Source organism: Austrofundulus limnaeus, unplaced genomic scaffold (assembly GCF_001266775.1).
Source record: "Austrofundulus limnaeus strain Quisiro unplaced genomic scaffold, Austrofundulus_limnaeus-1.0 Scaffold52, whole genome shotgun sequence".
Classification (NCBI taxonomy): domain Eukaryota; kingdom Metazoa; phylum Chordata; class Actinopteri; order Cyprinodontiformes; family Rivulidae; genus Austrofundulus; species Austrofundulus limnaeus.
This window is the reverse complement of record NW_013952454.1, coordinates 2,068,748-2,070,302: the sequence shown is the minus strand read 5'-3', so window position 1 is coordinate 2,070,302 and position 1,555 is coordinate 2,068,748. Positions and strand designations below refer to the sequence as shown.

Sequence of the window (1,555 nt, the reverse complement as noted above, 5' to 3'; positions counted from 1 at the left end):
CGTTAGATGTGTCAACAAAAACACAAGTGCATCTTTAAGTGTAGGAGTTTTTGTGCCTGAATGATTTATAAGTGTTCAGTGGCTAACAAACAAATATACAAACAAAGATAAAAGATTTGTTTAAAAATGGTCAGGACTGGAAAACAASTAAAGTAGTCAAATTCCAAAAAAATATCCTTTCAGAAAGCATAAAAAGGACTAATCAAGACCACTTTAAGACTACCATGCATGAATGTCTATGAAGTAAATCAACTCATGGGATAGACACATATTTTGTGGTTTTCTTCCTAAGAATAGAGTCATCTCTGTGGTTGTTGCATGCAGTCAGGTGTTGGATAAAAACAGCACACTGACTGTAAATCTCTGGTTTTAGGAAAGAAAGGCGCAATCAAGGCCTCGCTGTTGTAATAGACGGCAGAAAGCAGCCGGCTGTTCCAGCTCTGTTGTCATCTCTGTTTGAATTTCAGGTGAGCCCGCTGTGGAAAGTATGTAATTACCCTCCAACACACCCTAAAACCTTTACCCACCCCCCAACCCCACTGAAGTCTCTGCTGTCCTCCGGAGCTGTAATGCTACGTCTCTCTCCCAGAGTCATGATATTATGTCATTCCTTTCATGTTTGCTATTGTTCTGCGCCTCAGACGGTGTGCGGCTTGTGTTTTTGTAGAGGCACACCTTAAACTTACAGTGGCTCTAGTTCCAAGACCTTTTTTTTTAATGTCTGGCCTTAGGGCCATCGTTGACAAGCCTGTCTTTACTTGTCTGTTTTTAACCACCAGCTGGGTGCTGGTTGGCTGCAACCAAGTCAAAAGATACACATCATCTTATTATTGTCAGGATCTTTTTTAAGGTTTCTGTAATGATGCAAACGTCATTTAAATTGCCTATTTTTTTTTAGTTATGAATACTGTTTTTAATGTTAAATGTAAATGAAAGTTGTTTGTGTTTGTTTGTTTGTTTTTTGTCAGAGTTTATTACCGAATGCACTTTACTCAGTTCTGTTCTTGGCGGACAAAGATGGGTCGACCAAACTTGATAGAGATCTCAACGTGCAGGTAAAAATGCCTAAAAAGTCACACCAGATTTCACAATTGTTTGCAAGATTTCAAATTCAATCAGTCTGCTTATTGCTACTTTTTTTTTTCATCTTATCTTTTTTATCACAAGATCTGATGACTGAGGTTGGGTACAAGCAGGATTTATCCCTCAGGGCAGTTAAAGCTGTTGTTGTTTTAAGGCGTGACGAAGASAACGTTTTTATCAGAGCCTCGATGTTCACCCTTTTTTTTCTTTTTCTTGGCACAGACTGAGACACTTTCATCCCTGAAGGCCCTGGTAAAGCACATCGACCAGACCCAGCTGACACCAGACCTGGACGGCACCTTCCACTACAACCATGAGCACTGGATCGGCTTCAGACAGGTTGGATTAATACGACTGTTTGCRTCATTACTGATGGGTGGATGGATATCTACAACTGCTTACCATTTGGAGTAATTTAAAATGGCCACCGCGTATAATCACCCTTAGATAACACAGAAGTTATTAAAACTTA

At 39.8% G+C, this 1,555-nt stretch overlaps 1 protein-coding gene across 1 annotated transcript in view; it reads left to right on the top strand.

Moving 5' to 3' along the window:
• Positions 1–1,555, top strand: part of plekhg4b (pleckstrin homology domain containing, family G (with RhoGef domain) member 4B) — a gene marked incomplete in the record, with an annotated part of 43,785 nt that overhangs the window by 24,698 nt on the left and 17,532 nt on the right. The window contains 3 exon segments of the mRNA XM_014008781.1: positions 374–467; positions 969–1,055; positions 1,306–1,422. Coding sequence (XP_013864235.1) covers positions 374–467; positions 969–1,055; positions 1,306–1,422 — 298 coding nt within the window.